The sequence below is a fragment of the Antechinus flavipes genome, chromosome 2, assembly GCF_016432865.1.
Source record: "Antechinus flavipes isolate AdamAnt ecotype Samford, QLD, Australia chromosome 2, AdamAnt_v2, whole genome shotgun sequence".
Lineage (NCBI taxonomy): Eukaryota > Metazoa > Chordata > Mammalia > Dasyuromorphia > Dasyuridae > Antechinus > Antechinus flavipes.
The window spans coordinates 97,162,633-97,187,026 of record NC_067399.1 but is presented as its reverse complement, the minus strand read 5'-3'; the positions used below and the strand labels follow the sequence as shown (position 1 = coordinate 97,187,026).

Below are 24,394 nucleotides of genomic sequence, written 5' to 3'. Positions count from 1 at the left end.
CTTTTCCTCAAACAGTGATAGGAGAGTTTTTTGCAAATGCCTGTTTTATTTGCTTTCTTATTTCTTTTGCTACCTTGAGTTTTACTAGAATACTATCTCTATGTCCTCTAAGTGATTGCCCTTTTGGGGAACTTTAAAAAATTAAAATAAAAGACATTTAAGAAATATGGTATCCCTTAAGGAGTTATGAATAAAAAATCTAGATATTAATAATATGAATTACATAATTAAGATTAATAATTAATATTGTTAAAATCACTAATAGGAATTAAAATAATTTCCACTGCTCTAAAATCATACTTGGACATTTCCATTTAGATTCAATTATATTCACTTTCTCTTAGACATTTAAACAACATCTAAACTATAATTCAACTCCAGGTTCCTAATACTAGTAGCTTACTGGACTTGACCTCTTAAATGCTCCTTGATAACTCTATTTCCATGTTTAAGTCCTAAGTGATGTTGAAGAATCTGAGAGTTTGAGGAACAATGGGAATTTATTACAAATATAGAGGATAGCTCACGGTAAGATTCAAGGACAGAATGTGGAATGGCAAAATTAGGATACATTTAGAAGGCCAGTTTTGCTAGAACATCAAGTGAGTGAAATAGTAAATAAAGCTGGGAAGGCAGGATAAAGTCAGATTATAGATAATGTAAATACCAGAATTAATATATTTTAATCTAGAGATAATACAAAACCAGAATCACTTTGAAAGTTTCTCTTATTCTTCTGTGCACTTTACCTCACATATCTCTTCGGTTATAAAGTTTTGCCATTGTCTATTATAGCTCAAATTACTCCCTAACTCTTTACTACTGCCACTCTTGTATGTTCTCCTATTTGTTTACTTCTAACATATATTCAATAACTTCTTCCTGGTTTCCAGATTTTAGGTTCTCTACAATCAGCCCATCCTAGGAATTGCTTCCAGTAAATTAGGGAAAGCAAAAAAAGGGAATTATGGGACATAGATATATTATGCTGGGTAAATGAAGTGTGTGTAATCAATATATTGCAGCACAATTCCAAGACTATCCTTCCTTGGTCTGATTTTCACCAGTAGCTGAAGCAATAGAGATAAATGACAATGAAATAAGTTGGGTGTGATCATTTCAAAGCAGCAATAGGTGTGTAAATTAGTGCAATAGAAAGAATGAAAAAGGTATTTATTAAATGCTTACCATAAACCAAAGACTGCTAAGTTCTGGAGATATAAACAAAGGCCTTGCCCTCAGAGATCTTGCCTTCTAATTAGGAAAGCAGTATGTATAGGGAAGGAGTCATTTTGGTCCAGAAAATCAGAGTGATAATGCCATGGAGTGAGAGCTAGGGAAAAGGGCAGTGTAGGGATGAAAGGCAATAATGAGGCAAGGAGGTTGTTATCAATTAAATTGTTGAAGATTAGGTCAGAGTAGAGGGGATGAAGTAGTTAGAGTAAAACATTCCTGAAATAGGAGAGATCATCATAAATAGGAGAATGAGGCTCCAGGGCTGAATTCTATTCAGGACATGATATGTGGTATGATTGATAATAATGAGGAAGTGGTTCAGGAAGTACCCTAAGAAAATGGAATGAAGTAAAACATTGCTGGGGGGTTTGGAATTAAAGGATCTAGGTTCAAATGCTAGCTTCACTACTTATTACCACTGTGACCCCAAACAAATAATTAAAACTTCTTTGGATCTCACTAATTCTCTGTAAAACTAACGGTTTGCACTAGATAACATCCAAGGTCTCTTCCTGGTCCAAATCTCTGATCTTTTAATAATGATCCTATGAACCTTCATTACAATTAACTATAAAGTTAGAAAAGTGAGCACCTAAAAACAGAATAATATAAAATATAGCATAAATAAAGCATATCACAAAGAATAAACATTTCCTAAAACACCCATAAATCAGATTTATTGATTGATCACAGTACAAAATTTAAGCTTTGAGAGGTAAGAAAAAAAACTCAATCATAGCCTATTTCTTAATAAGTATACTGTATCATCAGAAAAAAATATATAGATAAGCATACATATACGAATATGTTTACTCACATATACATACATATAGGTCTTATATAAAATCTAAAGACATACATGTGGAAAATAGCATACAAATAAATAAAAAGTGAAGTTGTTAATTTAAGATCTGTGTAAACTGCAGTAGTATAAGAAAGCGGTTAGAATGTCAACAAGCATTAAATATGTGCAAATGACTCTACTAATCCATGGGGATACAAAAGAAAGATGGATTTTTATTCCTATTCCATATCCTTAGAAGTCCCTGCCCTCAAAAAGAGCATATTCCACTAAGGAAAAAGCTATCTGATTAAGCACCTATAAGAACCAACTGATTTCCTATAGAAAGTAGATTTTGAACTGATTCTTAAAAGAAAGCAAGGAAATTGAGAGACAGATGAAGAGAAAAAGGATTTCAGGTTTTAAAGAGTAGATAAAGAAATTGTAACTAAATAGAAGTGAGGTCTGAGGCAGGACACAACAATCTTCAGATATACACAAAATATTATTGGGATGGTGGTTAAGTCTGCAAAATAAAAAAAAAGAAAATGAATTGAGATGTAACAAGAAAATTGGATTTAGACACTAAACATATTTCATAAATAAAAGATCTTTTAAGACTGAGACTTGTTAATCAAATTATCATCTTTCAATAATGTCACCTTCATGGAATCTTTGTAGCCATTTTTGATGGTTCTGTAGGCATGAGAGGAATTATCTGAATATTGTAATGTTGGCACACTTGGAAAAAAGCCAAAATCCAAATATTTGTGTTGATTTTACAAGTAAAGGATAAGTTTTTTTTTTTTTTTATTCTCTACCTCTCCATCTCTATTTTAGAGTCAATTATCCCTTGCTTCCTTCTAAGTCATTTTTTTTTCTATCCACAGGTGACTTGTATATAGGAGGAGTTGCCAAAGAGATGTACAAATCATTGCCAAAATTAGTCCATGCAAAGGAAGGTTTTCAAGGCTGCCTGGCATCAGTGGATTTAAATGGACGGCTCCCTGACCTTATCTCTGATGCTCTTTTTTGCAACGGACAGATAGAAAGAGGATGTGAAGGTATGACATCTCCATTTTCACACACTAGAAATTTCTATTATAATATAGAAAACAATTATACAGGAAAATCTCTTTGCATATGCTCTCCCTTCACTTTCTTTGCTCATCAGAGAGAGACAGATAGAAAACCTTTTGTATTTTTTTCTTTACTTTTCTTATCATTACATCAACTTAAACTTTGAGCTTTTTGGAAACCCAATACAAATAAATGCTTATACCTCATTAGGAATTACATATTTCACATATTATCAATTTCCATTCTTATGTTTTCTGTAAAGAATTATTTTAAACTTCACCTAATTATTGCTATCTTTCACTTATAACTCACCTCACTTTAGAATAGAAAATCATTGTCTCTGAGGATGAAAAAACAAACAAACAAACAAACAAAGTAAATGCTTGTATATTTACATTAGAAGTCATGAATCAGACAGAGCACATTATTTTAAATACCCCTTCCAAGAGGCTAGAGTTAGAAAATAATTTCTCAGATCCTCTGTCTCCATTGGATATGTGACTATATTGTCATTTTCTCTTAATATTGTCAATACTGTCTGCTATATGTACTATTTGTTCATGCCTGAATTAATCTGATATGATATCCAATTCAGAAGTTTTCTCAAGCACATCTATTATTTAGTCTTTTTTATACTCTTCAGAAAATGACCTGGTAAAAGATTTTTTTGAATCCTGCATTTATTTCAAAGTTTTTTTTTTTTTTCAGTTGAACTAATCAGATTATTTTAACCATTTTTCCATCCATAAATATAATTTATTCACTTATCCCGGGACATTTCTGTTAACTTTGGAGACATTTTTGAAATTTTAGTTTCTTATGAGGAAAGTTCATGCTAAAGTAAATGGAAAAAGAATAAAAGAATACATATTCTTAAATCTTTGAATATGTATCACTATTCTCTTTTGCTCAACCAAAATATTAACTGCTTTACATGTGGCAATTTGAAAACAAAATAGTATTACTTTGGGCCATTCTTGTGGTTTAATTACTAGATATAGAATTACTTTGGGTTTAATTGTTAGTTACTTGGCGTTGTGAAATCCATGGATTCCAAAAGAGTTGCTTCTATTTTAAATAAAATCACATTTCCACCACACTGGTGAGTATTTAGAGGAAACCTGTAGTGTGTGTATGGGGGGAGGAGGAAGGGAGGAGGTGGTGTGTGTGTGTGTGTGTGTGTGTGTGTGTGTGTGTGAAGTGAATAATGATCACTAGTTTATATGCTTTGTAATTTCAAATGTTTACATATCAAGTTTTTACCAAGCCAGATATACTTTTTTTTTTACTTTTAATTTGCTAGCACAAAGAAGAAAAAAAACCTCTCTTTCAAATGAATAAACTCCTGTGATTAAATGCATAGAACATGAGGCATAAAGGAAATGATCTAGAGCTGAGGGACACAATTCATAAAACTGAATGGAAGACATAATTCAAAAAAATGGGAAAACTATTCAAAAACAAAACTAATGGAAAACTTGCAGTGATTTAAAAGACAGAATTCTGCAAGCAGTTTTAAAATAGCCTCTTGCCCTAGAGACAGGAGAGGGAAGAATTGAGAGAGATATTTTATTCCCTCATTACTCACCAGGGTAAAAGCTTCCTGGTGAAATGATTTTATAATAGTTATAATATTTATACTATTTGCCATAATGGTATAATATGTAACCTGGTTCAAAGGAGTTTTCATATTGTCTCTTATTAACCTTTTCTAGTAATCATTTTTAGTAATTCAATGGTATATGGTATTGTTCCCCTCCCCCCCACCCTATATTTGTCTTTTGAGGACTCCTTAGATATCTGGCCTAATCAAATCCTTTTAGCATACAGTATGAGGCATTGTTCTCTACTTTTGTCTTTCTAATATACCTTTAATGTCTGGCCAACAAATCCTTTTGACCCTTAATTTTTTCTCCAGTTTTCTCATAATATTTCAAACTTTTGATTTCTCAATCTCTATCTTTCCCTGACACTTTTTTCTTCCCATTTATAGGTTAACAGCTTTGCAGCACAATTCACTGTTAATTCCAGGCTCTATGACTATTAAGAATAACATCAATTGTAACTGCTAAAAAACATAAGCAAAGAAACATGCATTATGTTTTTGTGTTTGCTAATCAAATTCTTGATGTTGAAGAAATGATGTCTCTAAACTTCCCCTTAGCATTTAGGATCTTGAAATTCATATAATCTCCAAACCAAATTGGCACCACTCATCTTCCAAATTGTTTGGAAAATTGTAAACTTGATATAATCAGGACAAAAGCTTATACTGATTCTATATCTGCTTCACCTACCGAAAATATTTCTCCCATAGTCTGTCTAGTAATGAAAATATTTCCTAGCCTCCCATTCAAAAGTTACTGGACTCTAATCATAGGAAACCCCTTTTAGTGACGATTTCCTAATACCATTCTTAGGTTCAAGCTTTGCTAGAGAAGGTCATACCAATTTCAAACTGATCTTCCTTTGTCTAGAAGAGAGGATAGTGTTAGATAATTATAATACATGACAGTTTCAATCTGATTTAGTATCTAACCAAGATGCAGTTTTTACATATAGGAAGGGAAGAAATCTTCCTCATTTTCATTTGCCTTCCTGACATTGTCATCTTGTTCCTTGACATCTTATGTGCTTAATACAAAAATTCTTATGACTTCTTGTCTCACTTTAATTCAGTGATAAAATAAGTGGAGCATTACGTAAAGAAAGTGTAAATAAATTCAGGGATAGATCATGTGGAAAAACCTGCAGATGTTTACATGATACTTCTGGAAGATATTTGAGAAGATACATAGGTTCTTTCTTGTCAGACACTGGGTTGAATTATCTGTACCTGAGATCAAATAGAAATATGTTTCAAATGTTTTTTTTTTTTTTTTCCAAAAAAAAACTAAATTAAGCAGAATCATCCATTGGTGTTTCTCTAACTTTTCATACCATATGATATAATAGAAGGATTAATTTTAAGACTAAAAGATGAACATTTGGATGGCACTTTGTAATTTTTCATTTTTCAAATCATTTATCATTTATCAAAGATAATATAGCACAATTTTGAAATTATTGGTAAAATATATTGTTTTCTTAAAAATTTTGGTCTTGCCTTTCTTGCCAGATGAGTAAGAACACATAGAGTCCTTGTTGAGATCAGCAAATGGGCAGAAATGTGGCTTTTCCTTTACTCTCTAATTCTTTGATTAGGCAATAATTGATCTTTAAAATGCTGCTGTAATAACTTTCAACTAATGTTATCCTCAGTCAGTTTCGCAATAATAATTTTACATAAAGAATTTTGTCCTCATAGATAGCCTCAAAAAAACTCACTTATAGGTTCTCAATTTTCTTTGGTCTTTTGATAAAAACTTGTACAAAACTAGAATAATGTTGTAAATTTCTTAGAGCCTTTTCCTCTACAAGAGGAATAATAATACATTTTACATTCATTACTTTGTTACCTGATAAATCAAAATTTGAAAATATTAAGAAAAAATTTGAGTCAGAATTTTCCTTTGCACTACATATAAAAACTGAATCTGCTAAATAAATTAATATTACAGATAAGATCTTAAGGGGAGGTTTATGTAAAATAGTTAAGAAGATAAACAATTTTACAGGTCTTAAGAGAAAACTATCTACATATAAATACATATTATTCTAGATTTCAAATAATTAATTAAAATTGGTCCCTGGAGGAGCCTAGTTTATATTTCTTTTGTTGTATTTAAGAGTTATTCAACTATTTTTTTCCAAAAAAAAATTAGTTTAAGATATAAAGTTTTCATTCATTAAAACCATTTCCTTCCCTATTTAGTCCAAAATTAGCAAAATTTAATGGCATTAATAATTAACAAATTAGGTAAAAATAATAAAAAATGTTTATTTTTCATGAATTTTAAATGACCTTAGATATCCTTTTATACAAATCTAGAAGCCAATTCTGATCAGCCCAAGGAACAAACTGCTTAATGAAATCCTGCAAAGATGTTTCCATCATGAAGAACCAAATGGCATTATTTTCCTTCTGACCTTTACACATTATTCATCCATTCCTCCTAAAATATATAGTCATTTTTTGCATTGGGTAAAACATTCTATTAATAAAATCCATTTGGCAGTGGGTAGTTTACATGACATGTTTAAAACTTAAATGGAAATGCAAGATAAAAGAGATAGTGGAAAAAAGATGGGAAGGAGTAATTGGCCCATTAATGACCATAGAACATACTGTGTCTGAAAATGACAAATTGAACAGTCCCTCCAAACAAGCAAGGCAATCATTCTGGTAATGCATTCATATCACTCCAAAAGGGGGGGATCCTTTTAATTTTCCTTCATTACATGTCATCAGCTCAATTAACCATTATATTTGTAGTAAAATACTGGCAAATTACTGCTTTCTCACTCTGGCTTGCCTTAAGATTGATGGCTGTTAGTATTAATTTGTTTGCTTTTGATGGCATTTCTTCCCCTTTTATAGCAGCATGCATTGGAGTATGAATGTTCTCTCTGTGTTTGCTCCCATTTCAGTATTGCTTACTAACATTTAATATATTTTGCTTTTTTTTTTTAATTTTGCTGACAAAGTTGCATTGATGAAAGCTGACTTGCAAGGTAGATAGCCCTGTGTGTATCAAAATGAGACTGAAACCCCACAATGCACAGTGGGAACCCAACGCAAACTGTTTCTGGATTTCTGTATTAGATCATGTTTGGGTTGAGATTTCCTTCCCTGCCTCCATATATAACATACTATACTAAGCCTGCTTTTGCAGCATAATTTGCATAAAGGCTTTCAGTCTTGAATATGTTTGTACAGTGATTGCCCTAGTGCTTTGATCATATCTATCAGTTTTTTTTTGTTTGTTTTTCAGTGATCTACTTATGGTTCCTTAGAAGTAGACTAGCTTTGTTTTTCATTTGTATGTCATTTGGGGGCATGCCAGGTCATTATTACTGAGATTTTCCATTTTTGTTAATTTGCATGTTATCATTAAAGCATGTGAGTTGATACTTGCCAACATACCTGCCAAGAAAAAAATAAAACAAAACAACAACAAAAAAAAACAGTATCGTGGTGCCAGACCATTTTTGCAGGGTAACTCCTGGAATCTCAGTAGCTTGTTTTTGCATCACTTTCTTCCATTATTTTCCCAATCTTTATCTCAATTTCATGAAGTTTTAATCCCCATTTTCATGATGCCGCTATTCATTCATGAGGATGCAGCTTGAGGAAATTAATGCATTTTCTGAAAACCAAAATACTTTATAGAACCAACTGATGGTATAATGAGATTATCTGCTGCCACAATGAGAATAGCCATGGTACTCTTGGATTAACCGTATGCTTCTTTTTAATCATGACATTAATGAAATGTGTGGTATTCTGGGAACTGCAGAAAACTTTGGCAAGGCAGCTCCTTGGTTCCTAAGTCAGCAGTAGGAAGGATAACTTTGAAAAACAGTTTGTTCATGCAACTTGAGGTGTTGGCAACTACTACATGTGATCTAGCTCGTGTGCAAAGATCAAGCAAAAGGGATGGTTGTTGCTAGTAAAAAGTGCAAGTTTCCTCTGAATTTGCTTACAGGGCCAAGTACTACTTGCCAAGAGGACTCCTGTTCCAACCAAGGAGTATGCTTGCAGCAGTGGGATGGCTTCAGTTGTGACTGCAGCATGACCTCTTTCAGTGGCCCACTATGCAACGACCGTGAGTACTTTACCAATTCTCTCTCAATTCTATATATGTATACATTACATATGTATGTCTGTATGTTGTATTATGAATCAAAGGTATTGATTTCTAAATGCTGTGAGGAGAAAAAGAAACTTTGATTTTTCTTGCTGTTTGTATGCATTCCTAATGCTATGATAATAACCTTGTTGAAAAGAGCTTTTTTTTCTGCTTTCCTAAATATGACAATTTCTTTTTCTGATTTTAAAAGAACCTTCAAATTGCATTATATTAAGTGATATTTAATTTCATAACATTATATCCTGAGGCCTATAATTTCAGTGAACATTTGACAGGTCTCATTATTTCTCTCTACATTTCTTTCGGCACTTCCCTCCCTCTCTGTATAAACAGACTTACGTTCCATCCTCCAAGTTCTTTATCCTAAATTTCAACCAAGTACTAGATTTTATTCCCCCTTAGGACCAGAAGAGTGTGAATATAACCAAAGCACATTCTACAATAATAGTCTAATTTTGTTTTTATTGAGTCAAGACACTAGGACTACAGAAAGATGTTTAAAAAGAAAACTGTTTTATGTTGATGTGATGGTGTTTCTTAGGAAAAAGATGAGTTCTGATTTGTGGAATATTTTATTGAATTATTTCATTCAAAGTATTATCTTTTGTGTTTTTGAGAACAAATATTTTCTAGGTTAACAACTTTTGGTTGGCTGCAAATGAGTTCCTGCCATGCCTGATCTAGTACCCCTTAATATTTTTATAATATGAAAATATTTATAGGTAGAAAATTGGGGGTCAAATTTGGAATCAATTATGTCATGTAGACTAGGTAATTGGAGGCCTTAAATTCCTTTGAGGTTAGGTACTTTTGAATGCTTATATCCAAAAAAAGTAAAACAGATTCTGAAAATATGTCCCATTTTCCCTCCATTTTCAAGATATTTGATTATGATTAGGAAATATACTGTTTTTTCTCTGAAACATTTAAAATAAGATGCATACTTTGTCAGTAAAGCTGATCTGCATTTTTCTAGACATCAATTATATCTTGAGAACATGAGAAAAAAGAGATGTTCATGAAATTTTGAGAGCCTTTAGAATATTATTTATTATACTCAAGTCATCTCTTGAAAGTCTCAAAACATTGTACGGTTTCCAAAGTAGTTCAATTTATAATCATATTGTAAGCCTTGTCAACATTTGATTTGCTAGGCAATCATTCAGTCAACAAATCAATGAAGTTGGTGAAAATAATGAGATTTTTTTTCTCATCCAAGTTCATGAACACTTTGAAATCCATCCATGGATTTTTAGGGTACCATTGACCCCATGTTAAGATCCCCTTTCTAAGTCTAGAAATTGCTGAAAAGTGCTAACTTGCATTGGTAGAAGGAGATCCTTTACTAGGAGTTCCCTGTACCAGTGAAATCACACATCTTGTCCCTAAGTCCGTATTTGAGTCTATGTATGTTTCTCTGTCTATCTATCTATTTATCTATCTTATCTATTTATCAATCTATTCAATGGCAAAACTATTATGCCATAACCATTTGGTTCACCTGAATGACTTGCACTGACTAAATGATAACTGCACTGGAGCAATCTTCAAATACTTGTAAATCATTCTTTCTATGGACAAATCACTGCTAATTGGTTCAGATGAAAGTTATACTTCCACTGTTTCTCTGACAGCTCTATCATTTTTAGAGAATGGCAGATCCAGTTTAAAACAACAACAACAACAACAAAAAACCCTCAGTGCAATATGCAGTCATATTTTAACTCATTCTATTAAATAGCTTTGCTTCTGGATTAGTGTGGGGGGGGCTGAGTTTTGAAAAAGCAATTGGGGTCATTATTTAAAGTAATATTGTAGCATATGGAGGAGTAAAGAAAAATAATGGTGTTGTTTAATTAAAGTAAAATTAAAGACTCTAATGTAATTTTGAAATTCATTGTTTAATATATCAGAATCATTTTGTGTCATTCTAGTGATTACAAAAATTCAATATATTTTTCTAGTTATACATTTGAGGCATTTATTGAAACTCAGCATTGTATTCCATACTGCAAAAATTGATCTAAAGCTCTGTGAATATAATAGATATTGGGAAAATCACTTTTGTAAACTAATAAATCAGTAGGTTAATTCTCAAAATAATTTCAATGGTGGTCTATTTTTCTCTGTCCTCGAAAGATTGATAATCACTATCATTACAGTAGCAGTTCCATCACCCCATCTCTCTTTTTAACTTAGGTTTCAGGAACAGATAAAGATTTGAATTTCTCATCATTTAATTAGTGACCAAAGTCCCTCCTAGATATGTAGTTTTGATGGACGTATCTGTTAAATGGTTAACAATACTTTTCACATAAAAATACTTTTCCTTTGGCTACAGAATATACTCCTTAAAATGTTGCCTTATATATCTTCCTGATTTATGTAAGAAGCTAGGATGTGATCATGTCATATTATTCTTGCTTATGTATTAGGTAAAAATTGTAACAATTTTGCTTATTATGTATATTTATTATCCTTTTCTCTAAGAAGCATTATGATGTAATCTTAGGTAGCAAAGTTCCTATTTGGTTCATTTAGAGAGAAAATGGTTTGAATTTTACTTTGGAAAGATAAGAATGGTGATGACAATGATAACATTGCTGTTTGGTTTTTGCTTATAAGTAGAGAAAAAGCTATTCAAAGCAGCCCTAAAATGATTTTGGAGGACTCTTGGAGTATATAAGATCTGATTAAATTATTTTTTCTAGTGGATTTTGTGGAAGCCGTAATTTCTACTTGGTTTAAAGATTGGGTGTTAGGGATGAGAATTAGTTTAGTGTGAACCAATATTTTATAACAAAGCCTTCTTTTTGTTAAGATTATTATCTTGATAAGAATGATAGCATCCCAATGTTTCATTTTCCTCAGGTAGATACTGCAAAATAATGGCAGTTACTTTGGCTATGTGTTATTCCCATGGTAGAAACAGAATAGAGCATTTTTATCACTTAGGATAATCAAAATATGCCTTGTCACTACTTTTTAACTTTTTTTTTTTATAGAATTTGCATAAATATTCAAATTGTTGCTAAAATTTTAGACAATTCTCTTTATTCATTGAAGGTGACATTTTCACTCTCATCAGGAAGGCAACCTTCATTCCAATGAGTTTTTCATCTCAAACCTATTGGTTTATCACTATCTATTGTAACTTTGGGCTTCTGATTATATGGAAAACAATGGAAAGAAATGAACTTTTTAAAAAAATCCAGTTACCTTTTCAAATATTAAGGAAGACCTGAACAAGTTATGGGATATAATTGACATAGAATTCTATAGTCCTAAAAGAAATAATGAAGACAAAACCTGGGAAGACTTCCATAAACTGATGCAAAATAAAGTGAACAGAACTAGATAAACTTTGTGTAAAGTAAAAGTAGTATTGAAATAATAATCAACTGTGAAAGATTTAGCTATTCTGATCAATATAAGATTCATGCCAATTTCAAAGAACTATCAGTTTTAAAATGACATTCATCTCCAGAGAGAGAATTAATGAACTCTGAATGCAGATTGAATCATACATTTTTTCCACTTCATTTTTCTTGCTTTTTCCCTGCCACAACATTGCAAATGTAGAAATGTTGTTTTGTGTGACTTCACATGGAAATAGACAACATATATTGGTTTCCCTCTAAAGGGGTAGAGAGGAGGTAGAAGGAAAAAGATCATTTGGAATTGAAAAAAAAAACTAACAAAAAGTTATAATTAAAAGCAAGAATTATTATTGTTTATAATGGAGAAACACAAGAAATTTTCCTAAAACAAAGAAAGGTGTAGCAAAGTGTTCACTCTTCTCATTAGGTTGAAATAGTTATAGAAATATTGGATATAGCCATAAGACTAGAGAACAAAATTAAAGATAAAAAACTTGGTTAAGAGGAAGCAAAAATAGTCTTAATTACAGATGATATGATGATAGAAAACAAAAAAAAACTTAAGAAGCTAATTAAGATGATTAATATATTAGAGAGACAGGCAAAATAAATTCACAAAAATCAAAATTTTTATAAGGTACTGATAAAAGTAGAAATTGAAAAAAGGAAACCTTTTAGAAACTACAAAATACAAAAAAAAATATTTAAGGGTGCAGGAGACAAATCATTAAAGAAATATTCATTGTTCATAGTTCAGCCATAATAATATAATCAAAATAACAGTAATATATAACATGGAGATTTATTATTATGCCAATCAAATTACTAAAAAGATACCTTTGTAGAGCTAGATAATAAAATTCATTTAGACAAACAAAAAGATCTAGAATTTTTAAGAAATATAATAAAAAATAGAAATGATGAGAACCTAGAATTAGCAAAATGATACTATATTATGTAGCAATTTTGAAAACTATTCAGTATCACTTTTAAAAGTATGTCAGTAGAACAAATAAATGATGAATAAACATTAACATATACTATAAAAATAGATTAGGTATTTAGTAAAGCTATGAATATAAATTATATAACCAAGAACTCCATTTATATAAAGACTTCTTGGAGAAAGCAGCTTTGTCAGCGATTGGTTTTATAATAGCATCTTATGTAACAGAACATAATAAACTCAAAGTGGAAGCACAACCTATATATAAAATGTTAGAGAATTAGAGGAAAAAATAGACAAAAGTAAGAGCAGGTCCCTTGCACTACTATGGATGTAGAAAGCCTTTTTAAACTAAATCAGAGACAGGAGATATCACAAAGAAGAAAATAGACTCTAACAAAATTAAAATGGTTTTGCATGAATAAAATAAATTAATCTAGTATTAGAAAAAAACAATATATTGGAAGCTATTTTCAACAAGTATCACTATTAAAAGTTTTACTATATATCCAAAATACTTAGGGAAGCGGAGTAAATATATGAACATCAAGAATGTTTGCCCAATAGATAAAATGTGAGCTTTTTCCCCAAAAGAATCACAGAGTATAAATGATCCCATAAAATAAACTCCAAATCATTAGCAGTGATGGAAATGCAAAATTAATACAACTCCAGACTTTATTCAACTTTGAAGATTGACAAAGATATCAAAAAATGGGAATCACCATCATAAGGGTTATTGAAATATAGAAATGCTGATGTAATGTTGATGAAGCTATGAAGTGGTATAGTCATTCAGAAAATTAATGTCCTTCAATAACTGAACATATATTAAGTGTTAGACACTGTTCTAAGCAATAGGAATACCAAAAAAAGGACAAAAGATAGTCGAAGAGTTCATAGTGTAACAGTGGGGATAATGTGCAAACAATTGCATAGGAACAAGATATATACATGGTATAAGTTATTGATTATCTGATTGATAATCAACAGAAAGAAGGCATTACCAATTAAAGGGGATCAAGAAATGGTTCCAGTAAAAGGTGGCATTTTTGCTGGGACATGAAGTAAACCAGAGAAATCAGAAGATGGAAATGAGGAGAGATCTCTGGCAACCATGTCAGTGAAAATTAATGGAGTCAGGATATTGACTGTCTTGTTAATCAAATATTAAAGAAATTTTGTCTTGACATGGCAGAGTAAGTGAGAGATTATAAGTCAGAAGAGCACAAAATGGACATGGGGGAAAGGAAAAGGTCATAAATAGCTTTGAATGTTAAACACAGGAATTTATATTTGATACTGGAAGTTAAAAGAAGCCACTGAAGTTTGTGAGGTTAGGTTGGAGGAGAGAATGGTGTGACATGATCATACTTGCATTTTAGAATGGGAATAGAGTGTGGAAAGACTTGTGGTTATTGCAAATAGTCCAGGCATGAAGTAATGAGGGCTTGTACTAAAATGGTGACAGTGTCAGAGGGAAAATGGGGCATATAAGGATGTTGAAAAGATAAAACTGAAAGGCTTTGGCAATGGATTTGATATGAGGAAGGGAGAGATAAAAGAGAGAGAGAGAATGATGATTCCAGGATGAAACCTAAGTTGTCAGCCTGAATGAACAGGAGGAAAGTGGTACCCTTACTATATAATAATGATCCTAATCCTATAATAATAATCATCATCATCTTAAAATTAGAAGTCATATAGATATCTTCAACTCAATATATCCCAAAGGGAACTTTTTATACCCTCCCCCCTCAAAACATCTCCTCCTTCTAACTTCCTTATTATTAGTAAAGATACTACTTTCTAGGACTTATCCAGCTTTTATTATCTCTTTTTTTTTTATTTACAACTTTGGAAGAAGTACTAATAATAGGAAGTTGGAGATGTGAGATGAGAGATCAACAAAAAAAGTAAGGTTCTTTAAAGTAAATCTGAGAATCATCAATGCAGAGATGATAATTAAATCCATGGAAGTTGATGAAATCACCAAGTGAAATAATAAAGGGGGTAAAGAGAAAAGCACTCAGAAATCATACAACAGACATGACTTAACTGTTCATACCCTTTGATTCAATGATCCAGCTATCCACCAATTACAAGAAAGTAAGAAATAGTTTACCAGTATGTATTAAAATTTCAATAAAAGTATTTATGGTTGCAAAGAACTGGACCAAATTGGAGAATGGCTTGAAACTATGGTATATGTATATAATACAACATTATAAAGTAAGAATGGGAAGATTTGTAGGAAGTGATACAAAGAAAAATAAGTAGAACAAAGAAGATAAAATGCATCATTATGTATCACTTCTGCATTTTTGAAAATGAGTTTTAAAAAAGCTTCAAGTCAAAAAGGTTGGAAAAAATGAAGACAGAAGACATTTTATACATGATCACATGTGATCACAATATTTCATGTTTTGGGTTTTTTCTCTCTTTCACAAGCCAGAATTGAATTCAAAAGAGGTTAAAATAACCCTTAGGTAAAGACAAAATGTTCCAGCAAAATATCTACTTTTTAAAAATTATATACTTCTTCCAAAGTACCAAAATTAAAGAAAGAGATGATAAAAGCTGGCTGAGTCCTAGACCTTTGAGCTATCAAAGTCCTTTTTGAGGGGAGGAGATGGGGCAAGAAAATTGAGTTCCTTTTTTGATATGATAAGGTCTTTTTTTTTTTCAGAAGAGAACTTGCACTCTGGGCCAGAGCAAGGTAAAAAAAAAAAAAAAAAGGCAAATGACAGCCTGATCAAGGCTTATTCTAGATTTAAAGAAGATTCATTGATGTAAATCTAAAATTTTCTGCTAGATCACCCAGTTAAGATTACCAAGATAAAGAAGTAGACAGAGAACCAGGGCAGACACTTCACCTGGTAATAGAGTGTTTAGAAATTCCTTTGAGCTTAATCTGAGGCTACACATCTAAAGATAAGGAATGCCAACTCTGAAATTTATATTCTCAAAAAAATAGAATGTATAATAGCTTGTCTATTTTATTTATTAAAATTGTTCTTATTAGAATTATAACATCAAAAATGTTGGTTGAACTTGAAATATAGTAAAATATGGCAAATCTTTCTATCTCTTTAATCTTTTATTGTTAAGGCAAATAATAGTTATAATCTGCATAAGATTACCCAAACTGACAGTGCTTCTTCATAATATAATTAACCCGTACTAAAAGCAGAATTGTAAAGGTGCAAGACCTGTCACATCATTTGTCCTGTTATTCATTTTGATTATTTTTCTGTTAAAATAACTAACCCCTCCCAAACACGCTTTTGCCTTAAGCAAACAGTAAATTAATTTGGTAATATGTATGTTTGGATTAAGTTTATTATCATGTTCTAAAGAATTCTAATGAGAAATTCAATAAATCATTAGCTTAAGAAAAAAATATCAACATGAGCACAATCTCAGAATTTGCTGATCATTTTGGAGCATTAGTCTGTTCATGGACATACGCTATTGACTTTGTGTTATATAGTAATCTATCTGCTACATTGTAGAATATAAATTGTGGAGTTCAGCCTGTACATATACAAGTACACAGATACCACACCATTACTCTGTTGTATTATACGTGGATCCTTTTTCTAAGCTTATATATGCTTTTACCTCACAGTCCACAACTATAATATAACCATATTAGTGAGCGTAATGTCATGTTTGTGAAGATGAATATGGCTATGATGGCATGGGAAATAGCGAACATAATAACATTGTCACATTACATTAGTATAGAAATGTTCTGTGCCAAATTATAGTTGAGCTTCAATAGTGTCTGTTATCATAGGGGAATAATATATCATAGTATTGCTTTTGTAAGGCTGTAACTTGGGATAGTATAGGCACTTCCACAAAGACACTATTTTTGGAATTTATAAACTTTGCCAAAGAAATTCCTCCTAGTAGAAACTCTTTATATTTTTTTCTTTGATGTTCATAGATTTTCACTGAAACAGGGATGATAAAATGCAGTTGATTGTAACTTGTTACCATGGTGCTTTAAAGATATTGTCTGCTTTGTTTCAAGTCATCCTTTATTGCTATTGTTTAAAAAGGAAATCCAATATCAAATGTTTTGGTACCAATGTTTTATCAAGATTTCTGGCTATAAATCACAACATATTTCTTAAAGAATGCTGAGTCCAGAGAGCATTATTTCTGTCTCAATTTAAAGCAACCAGTAGAACAGTATGATGCATAGGCTGTTTCTTTGCATTACTCCTCAAAATTGAATGAAACTTAGATAAATATACATATCTACTACCAGATCTTCATTGTGGTTGTGATAGACCTGATAAATCTTGCCCATCAAATATTTTGCAATATTTTGATAGTTCAAAGCAATCTAAAAGAACACTCAGTAGTATCTTTGAGAACTATATAGTCAGAGATATATAATTTTAATGAGTAAAGGATTAAAATATTGTTCATACAGTGATTTTTTTAAAAAAAAAGACTAGGAAAAAAACAGAGAGTAGCTATTTGCCATACTCCTACTTATTTATAAAATTATTTTTCCATTTTTAATGGAAATAGGAGTCATAAGTTGGCATACAAAACCAACTTATGGTTTTTTCACATTGTAATTAGCCAATATGCAGTAGGAAAGAGCACTGGGGTGAGAGAGAAATCATTGTGTGAACCAAAGATAAGTCATTGTATCTCTCGGAGAACCTATTTTCTCATATGAGAAATAAGTAGGTTCATACTAGACAATCTCCAATATCCATTTTGGTTCTAATAAACTGTCATTCTAATTACATTGAGAATATTAGATAAATCTTATAACACCCCCCAAAAATAGATTGAAAATTAAGGAACTTATCTGAAAAAATTGGAGAAATAGATCTCAATATTTTAAGAAAAAAATACTCTATCTTTAAAGATCTATTCATTTCATTGATTAATCATAACTAAATGATTGAGTAATTCCTGATTATTTGATGCTTCTGAGCTATGTCTACCAATGTCTGGAAAGTAGGAATCAATTAGAATGTTTCCATTTTATCTGTGGGTTCTTTCCCATTGTTTTTTCATATGCTTTTTTTATATGGTTTTATATATTTTTTCACATAATTTTACCTTTTTGAACTGTACTTACATAGCAACATCGTAGCCTCTATCCAAACACACATGGATGCTTCAGTGAATATACCTCCCATTTCATTCAGATAACAACTGTGTATAAAGTGTTAGCTATTTCACAAACTAAGAGCTGAAGATACAAAGAGGGACAAAAAACTGGCTTCACTCTGAAGAAGATCTTTTTTTAATAGAAAAGACTTCATACATATAAGATTTTATACAGTATAAAGAGAACCTTGTTTTAGAGAAACAAAGGAACAAGATGGAGGAGGGGGAATGCTGAATACAAGAAGCCTTCTGCAGAAAGTTTCGTTTGAGCTGAATCTTAAAGGAATCTAGGAAAGCTATTAATCAGAGTAAGGAAGGAGAGAAATTTGGGCATATGGGATAGCCAATAGAAAAAGCCATTCAGGAAATGGCAGTATCCTGAAAATGGACCAAGATCTGAGATCCTAATTCAAGCTCTCTTGCTTGCTAAAAATTTCCTTTTCTATTGGAAAGAGGAAGGACCCAAATCCTCACAGTAAAGTTGATAATTAGAAAGTTCTAATCCATACACCTGTGTGCCCCCCATCATATTAAAATATCACTTTTGAAAGTCAGATTCTAAAGCAGATCTACTAAGGCTAGGAATGAGACAATACTTTGCCAAATTATACTTGTTAACTCTTTTGCTAGAATTGAAATCTAGACTGCCACCAGATGGTGTTGCAGTTTCTCTCTGAATTTCTTTCTGGATAAGCTTTAATATGTAACAGTTTCTGCTTTGACATCCAGTCTTTGGCAATATAGCAGGCACAACACTAAGATGATATGGCTTAGTTCTAATGTGCTATTTTTGAGGCTTTTACCTTACTTTTCAACTCCAGATAAATTTAAATTCCACCTCATCCAAACAACAACAACAATAATACATACTACTCTAAAAACATTCAGAACTTCCCTGAGCATAAGGATCATATGGAATACTTCTTTTCACATTTACTTTAATAATAGCATATGATTAGGCACATATAAATCATTAATTCACTGATCAAGAAGACTACCTTGTGTAGAAATATTAGTGTTGACTGATTCCATGAATTGTTGAACAGAATAGCCATTGAGTTTTTTGAATTTTTTAAAATCCATGCTTACTAGACTTTTGGGGAAAGAGAGATTTTTTGAATATGGTGGTTATATACTTATTTCAAGGATGGGCTATATTTTGTCACACTAGTAGCCACATCCAAACTACCTGAATTCATCAACTTTAAAAGTCATTGAAATTGTTAATCTTCAAAATAATTTCACAGTAAACCATTTTCTCTAATTCTCTCTTCACTGTGGATTCAGTTATATAATAAGATTACTAATTATTAGGTCTTGGTTGAATTTCATCATGAATTTAAATTTCCTCAAATGCTAAAAGTTCCCATTTCTAACCATAAGTTAAGAAACTAGTTAATCTCCAAAGATCATGACCAGATATTTACTAGTAATGTAAAATTAGATACCTTTGAGTGAAAGATAGAAAGAAGCTTTCTGTTATTTGCCAGACTTGGGGGAGAGAACAATAAAAAGTACCAATTTGATTCCTAATAATAAAGCTGAAAAAATATTTCTGAAGATGTGCTTATTGAATGCAATTATAATACATTGTTGGTATGGTCAATGAAAATGTGCCCAATGGTGCACCCTATTTGGCATATCAATCATTTCCTCTTACCTAGGATTACTTCGTGTGGAAAGAGGGAACCTATGCTTCCTTCATTAACCATTGATAATATACAAAAAATTGCAGAAAGAAGATCTAGGAGTAATAATAGGAAGCTACTTTGGAAACAAGAAAAGGGATGAGGGAGTATAATGTGGGAGGGGAAGGGATTAAATTCTTTGGGAAAAATGTTTAGAATCTATCTGGGAAAATGGTAAGACAAAATTAGTGCTGAGGTTCTGTTATTAACGTGTATCATGTACTTATGCATGCTAAGATTTAAAAGAAAATCAAATATATTGAATTAGTTATCAAAATTTAAAGAAAATAACTTTTCAGAATCCAGATTAAGAAATCCTGAATAAAGGAATAATCCAAATCATAAAGAAAAAAGTCTGGGAAGATGCCCCTTGTCTAATTATTTGGTTCTTTACCATTAGTAGCCTGTGTCTTAAAGAGATTTTTATATGTGTATATATATATATGTATATACCTATATATGTGTGTATATATATATATATTTAAAAGTATAAGATTAACATATAGTGAAGATCTATGAGTTAATTTTAAGAGCTCCATTTCCTTGCATTGCTATCCTTCTGGCTTTTTTTGATAACATAAAAAAAAGGAAAACTATCTATTATTTTAGCAACTTAATGGAATATCTATCCTGTATTAAAATGATACAAATTCATAAACCTTAGAAACTTTTCCATATGGTTTGGTGTTTAATCTTTCCAGAATGATGGTGAATGAAAAAAAAAAGTACCAAAAGCTTAATAATGACATTAGAGAAGAACAAGTTTCATAAAAAGGGATAAGTTGATACAGAAAGATGTTTTAAAAAATGTGTCACGAACAAGGAGAAGGCTGTGTTTGACAGAGACTGTGGAAACTGTGTTAGCGTAGGCGTGAACGCTTCTTATAAATATATAACATATGACCCTTTAGGGAAAGAAACAGATGGAATATGTAGCGGAAAATAAAGACTACATTTTGTTCAACTTCCTCCTTTTGAACAGTGCAGTGCATATTTTGATATTTGGCAAGTCTTCTGTAATGCACAGAAAGATTTTTGGAAGCTTCCAGCACCTCATATGATTTCCAGAAGCTTACAGAGGTGCTCTGGCTGGCCTCCCATGAATCTGACTGTCAATTTGCATTATTGGTTTGCAAGACATTTTGAGGATTTTGTTCCCAAAGCACCAACCTGTATTGCCCTACACACTTCCAAAAGGGCACTTTAGTAACATCTTTTCTGATGTGGTCCTTGCAAGAGCCAGCTCCAGTTGGAGAAGTCTTTCCATCGTAGTAGCAATACAGTATCACTTAGACTCTGTGTACATTTTGGATGGCATCAATCATGAATCAACTCTCTCAGGTCCAATTTTGAGCAACTGTTCCATTTTAGCAAATTAAAAACAGAGTAGTATCAGAAAAACACCATTTTCTTGCTGCCTCAGGAAACATCATAGGAGTAATTAAACTAGATCTGAGTTTGTCAGGTCCATTTTTTGTTGACAGTGACAATAATTCTGTAAATCAAAACCTTGAAACATTTTCAGTGTTGTTCAAGTGATAAAAATAAAAACCTGAGTTCTTAAAATTAAATCCTACAGACCTAAAATTCATCTACCAAAGGCAGTTTCAGACATTTCTTTCTGAGTAGTCTTGAATGCTGTCTTCTCATTCTTGAAATTGAAGGTTTGTAAATTGTATAATATGATATTTGATATTGGATTTTACCTGAGTTTACACAAACTCTGGATCCAGATGTCCATGCATATAATCATCACCAACACTGCACATGGGGAGGCTGGGAGAAGATAAGAACTATTTCACATGATGTGAGTGACAACTGGCAAGCTTGTCACAAAACACACACACACGTAATAAGAAATTCTGACCTAGAGATTAAACTCCTTATCCTGACATCTAAGGCCTCCATAATTTAGTTCCAAGGTACCTACCTACTTAATCTTCTGCCACTTTACTCCCCTGGGAACCTTCATTTCCAAACAAGATCTATTTCTGGAAGATGCTTTGTGCTATTTTGATTCAATACTTTTACATATGGTATTATGCGATTTAGAATAGATCCCCCAACCTCATAAAGTCTTGTCCACACAGTTAAAATATCTCTTGCTTTATAAAGTCTACTCTCACTATCCCAGACCTAAAGATCCCTATTTCTGGATGACAACAGAACTCACATCTTTATATCTCACCAGGCATTACCACTTGGTAGTGCCTTGTACTCCTAACTAGATTTCCAGTTTATGTATGTCTTGCATCTTCACCTATATTAGAAATTCCCTGGGAACAAGAACACTGGTCTTAAACTTCTTTGTAATCCTTTTCCCTCCCTGCCCCAACCTGGCATAAAGTAGGTAAATATATATTGGTTTCATTAGTAATTTGTCTGACTGTTTCCCCTTCCATAAAAGATTGTTTTAAAATGTTAATTACTTTTAAAGAATAACAAATTCATTCTCTACAAATATAAATTAAATTTCTCAGATTGCTTTGTTCGGGCCAAGAATGAAACACAGGGGGAATTCCTGGGGTTTTTAGTGGATTAAGGTTTGGCTAAAGATGCTGCTGGGTTCTGGAGAAAGTAAGGTATAGAAAAGGAAAGTACCACAATTTTCATATACTTCATCATTTTGTCCATGCTTAACTTGCCTATGATTAAATCAGATTTATAAAATATTAGGATTTTCTGTTATTTCAAAAAATCTGAATTCCTTTCAAGTCTGTCATCTTCCAAGAAATGAAAAAATAAATATGAAACTTAAAAATCTTTCATCTAGCATATTTTTATCTATAAGTTTTAATATTTTGAAATATTAGACTGCTTTCTCTAGTGGCAACCGAGATAACCTTTTTTGTGCAAAATAATATCATTTCTCTTGAGGATGTGATTCTCTAATATACCAGCTTTACAACTAGCATTTTGGGGAAATTCTTTCAAATACTTTCTTTTTAAACTATCCAAAAGAATATAGATTACTAAAATAACCAGTCCAAAAGTGAAAAATCTGATGCTAAATTTGTAATAATGAGGGCAAAAATCCTTGTTTTTACAAGAAATATTGTGTTGTTATTGGTGATGGTGGTAGTGGTAGTTGTAGTGTTTATTGCAAGGGAAATTCTGGAAGGTAAGTCCTGAGTATGATCAATTTATAACCAAAGTTAGCAATATCAATAAATGAGGTCCATGGATTCTTAGCTACAAAAGACCCTGAGTGAGGACTGAAGGCATCTTTCAAAGTGATTTATAAGATGACAGGACAAAATCTTGAGGATCATAGGTATGCTTTATTCTGATTAGCTAAAAAAAACCCTCTAACATCAGCTTGATGTTAAAATATTTGGACCGTATCTTCTGAAATCCCCTTAACCACAAATTAGATATGTGATTTAGACATTTTGGGAGTTATTACAATAGCAAAATTGTATTAGTTTCTCCAGAATGTGAACAGTAGTTGAAGTTACAAAGTTGGAATTATAAATGACAAGACAAGGACAGAGGTTTAAGGCAAAAAAATAGAATTGTGACCTAAGCAATCTGAAGTTACATAAGTAAATTTGTAATGAGGGTAAGGAAGTTAGATTCACAAAGTGAAAGAGAATTTTTAAAATAATAATAAAGCATTTCCAATTTTACATGTTGTTATTATTGTTGTTGTTTAAGGTGATAAAGAATAAAGAACAATGTCTATAGAGTTGTCATTGATCCTAAATTCAAATCTTACTTCTGGTGCTTACTTCTGGATAACAGTTATTTTCTCAGCATCTCAGTTCCTCATCCGTAAAATGTAAGCATTAAACTAGACTTACTTTTTTTTTCAACTTGAGAGACACTATTGTCTGTTCTCACTCTCGCTCTCCTTCCCTCTTGCTTTCTCCCAGACCACTAAATTCTTTCAGGTCAATGGAAGATGGTGTCAGGGGCTATAAGCATATCAGAAATTGAAGATTCTAGATTTGGGGACATTGACAGATAGAACATTAGCAGTCCAGAAAACATTTTCTCCCTACTGACTCTCTTAGACTAGATAAAGCAATTTTAAGCAAGAAATTTCCAAAAACATTGATTGTAATGAAGATGTAGAAGGCTAAGATTGCATATGATCAAAGTTTTATAAGAGTATGAACATAAACTTGTTCTCTAAATCCCAGCATATTAGAACTGGGATTGGAGTATATCTGGAGATTTGAATGAAGTAATTTTGAATGACAGAAATATCTTCTCACTTAATAAATATCTGGAACTTGGCATTGTTTCAGGTATTTTAGATAATTTTAATTCTAATGCCATAATAATGTTTGAATGACTAAATAGGAATCAATTAGATGAATTTAATTGAATACCTCCTGTATGTTTTGTTATGGTCAAAATAAATGATAATTTGTTCA

General features: G+C 31.7%; 1 protein-coding gene across 13 annotated transcripts in view; it reads left to right on the top strand.

Moving 5' to 3' along the window:
• NRXN1 (neurexin 1) overlaps positions 1 to 24,394 on the top strand; it is a 1,357,693-nt gene that overhangs the window by 679,666 nt on the left and 653,633 nt on the right. For 7 of the 13 annotated variants that reach the window (XM_051975259.1, XM_051975258.1, XM_051975254.1 and 4 more), the window contains 2 exons: positions 2,908 to 3,081; positions 8,686 to 8,805. In XM_051975259.1, the coding sequence (XP_051831219.1) occupies positions 2,908 to 3,081; positions 8,686 to 8,805 (294 nt within the window). Of the gene's footprint in view, positions 1 to 2,907; positions 3,082 to 7,684; positions 7,712 to 8,685; positions 8,806 to 24,394 lie in introns of all 13 variants that reach the window. The other 6 variants (XM_051975251.1, XM_051975247.1, XM_051975246.1 and 3 more) reach the window with 1 other exon arrangement.